Raw genomic sequence first — 2251 nt, 5'->3', positions numbered from 1 at the left:
GTGTGTGTGTGTGTGTGTGTGTGTGTGTGTGTGTGTGTGTGTGTATATGCACCATGCACATAACGCACATTTACATAGTAAAACATAACACCCACAAAGGGAACATATTTCCAAGTCCAGATTTTCCTCTTTTTTCACAGATTTATTTGTATTTGAGACAGGAGCACTGTGAAATTCCCATAATATGAAAAGATTTATTGTGCATTCCGCCGACATTGCTATGATGAGCATGCTAATTTGTAGATTGACAAAACAAAGTTAGGGCATCAGACATGACTAACCAAAGTTGTAAAGAATATTCTGGTTCATCGAGTGCTGTTCTTCCTTCTCTCCCTTCAGGTGACACATTCTGGGGAAGAAATCACACACAGAGACTAGAGCTGGGCAGTGAGTCGCTTTAGCAAAATCCGGATAATTTGTTAGTGCACCTCTTCGGCAAATAATATGATATGAACCACTTCGGCAAATGGTTTAGAACCACTTCGGCAAACGGGATAGCATCACTTCAACAAATGGATGCACCCACTTCGGCAAACGGGATAGCATCACTTCAACAAATGGATGCACCCACTTCGGCAAACGGGTCAGGAAAGAGAGATAAAAGTCTGAATTCGGACAATGTTTCATTGAGAATTATCCGGCTATCCGGATAGATTATCCGTGTTTAGCCCACCTCTAACAGAGACGTCCAGATATAGCCTACTTGTCTATAATAGATATCACTTCTATGGCGCAAATCCCCACTCAACAGCAAGCTCTATGGGCTTTACAATCTTCTGTACTATTACCCCAGCAGACCTGATAACATTCTGAAACAATCTCAACTTCCTGGGAAGCATACGGTGCAAGCTGCCATTAATAGATGCAAAAAACACTAAAATACTTACAATGTCTTCTGCAGTCTATGGTCAGTTACCCATTCCCATCAGGGTGAAGTGAGGAAAATTCGTGTAAAGTGCCTTTCCCAGGGACACAACATCGGCCCGCGGCTCGAACTCCCGAACCCTCAACCTCATGATTACGAGTTCCGCAGCCTAACAGCTAGACTACCGACGTGACCGTGTCTACTTACACTTCACACAGTGGGGCCCATTTAGCACCACATAGGACTAAGGAGCAGATGACCATGCATCGCTGCCTACATTTTCGAAACCTAAAAAAAATCAAACCAAACTCTACCATTGCAGTAGGCCAAGAAGATGGGCCTTGGCCAAGTAACCCACTCCAAACACTTCACACACGCTTTTTTCCATTCAATAAACTCAAGCTACTCAAAGTAGACCTGCAGCCAAAAATCTCTCCCATTGCCTTAGGGATTCATTCCCATTATTAGACGCAAATCCACTTTTGAAAGGTCATCATTTTTTCTTCAGCTCCTGGAGCAATACTACATCTAAAAAACAGAGAATACGTATTTGCAACAGGAATATAGACTTAAGCATTTAGACCCTCAAAAACTATTAAATATGTTGGGGATGTTACAGTCTGGAGGACCTTGATTCAAATCCCATGTTGGCCTTCTTGAGCTTGTGTGTTTGGGGAGTTTTTCCCAGACATTACTTTTTGAACTTGTGTGTTTGGGGAGTTTTTCCAAGATATTACTTTTTGAACTTGTGTGTTTGGGGAGTTTTTCCCAGACATTACTTTTTGAACTTGTGTGTTTGGGGAGTTTTTCCCAGACATTACTTTTTGAGCTTGTGTGTTTGGGGAGTTTTTCCCAGACATTGCAGACCATCACAATCAGATTTCCAATCTGTACAATGTGGAGAAAATTGGGAAGGGGCGGGGACTCACTCTGTGAGCTGCTCCAGTATGTCACAGAGTTCTGTGACTTTCTCCTCGTTCAGTTTGGAGGTGGCCAGACGACGCAGACCAGGGAGCAGGGTGTCCAGTTTGGCCGCCACCCGCACCGACTCGTCTGTGGTCAGGACCTGGGGAGGGAGAGAAAAGAAACCCGTTTAGGTTTAGCCAGAGTCTTACGGAACTTGCAACACAATAAGGTCATATCAGCGCCGAAGATTAGAGTTAAAACACACAAAAAAGAAGGAGGGGAGATAAAGACGATAGATGTTTGATAGGAAAGAAGTTTAGGTTTAGCCACAGTCTTACGGAACTTGCAACACAACAAGGTCATATCAGTGCCGAAGATTAAGAGTTCTTCTTCTTCTTCTATCCCGAGGTTGGGGCAACCGTTGGGGCACCACTGCATTTGAAAACCAGCTCTCGCCATCTATTTTTGCCCTCTGCTCTC

At 43.8% G+C, this 2251-nt stretch overlaps 1 protein-coding gene across 1 annotated transcript in view; it reads right to left on the bottom strand.

Moving 5' to 3' along the window:
• LOC101848258 (inositol 1,4,5-trisphosphate receptor type 3) overlaps positions 1–2251 on the bottom strand; it is a gene marked incomplete at both ends in the record, with an annotated part of 112704 nt that overhangs the window by 77094 nt on the left and 33359 nt on the right. The window contains 2 exon segments of the mRNA XM_035973446.1: positions 282–349; positions 1795–1931. Of these exon segments, the coding sequence (XP_035829339.1) occupies positions 282–349; positions 1795–1931 (205 nt within the window).

This window comes from Aplysia californica, unplaced genomic scaffold (assembly GCF_000002075.1).
Source record: "Aplysia californica isolate F4 #8 unplaced genomic scaffold, AplCal3.0 scaffold01239, whole genome shotgun sequence".
In the NCBI taxonomy this organism is placed as follows: domain Eukaryota; kingdom Metazoa; phylum Mollusca; class Gastropoda; order Aplysiida; family Aplysiidae; genus Aplysia; species Aplysia californica.
Note: the sequence above shows the minus strand (reverse complement) of the source record. Positions and strands in the feature narration are given on the sequence as shown.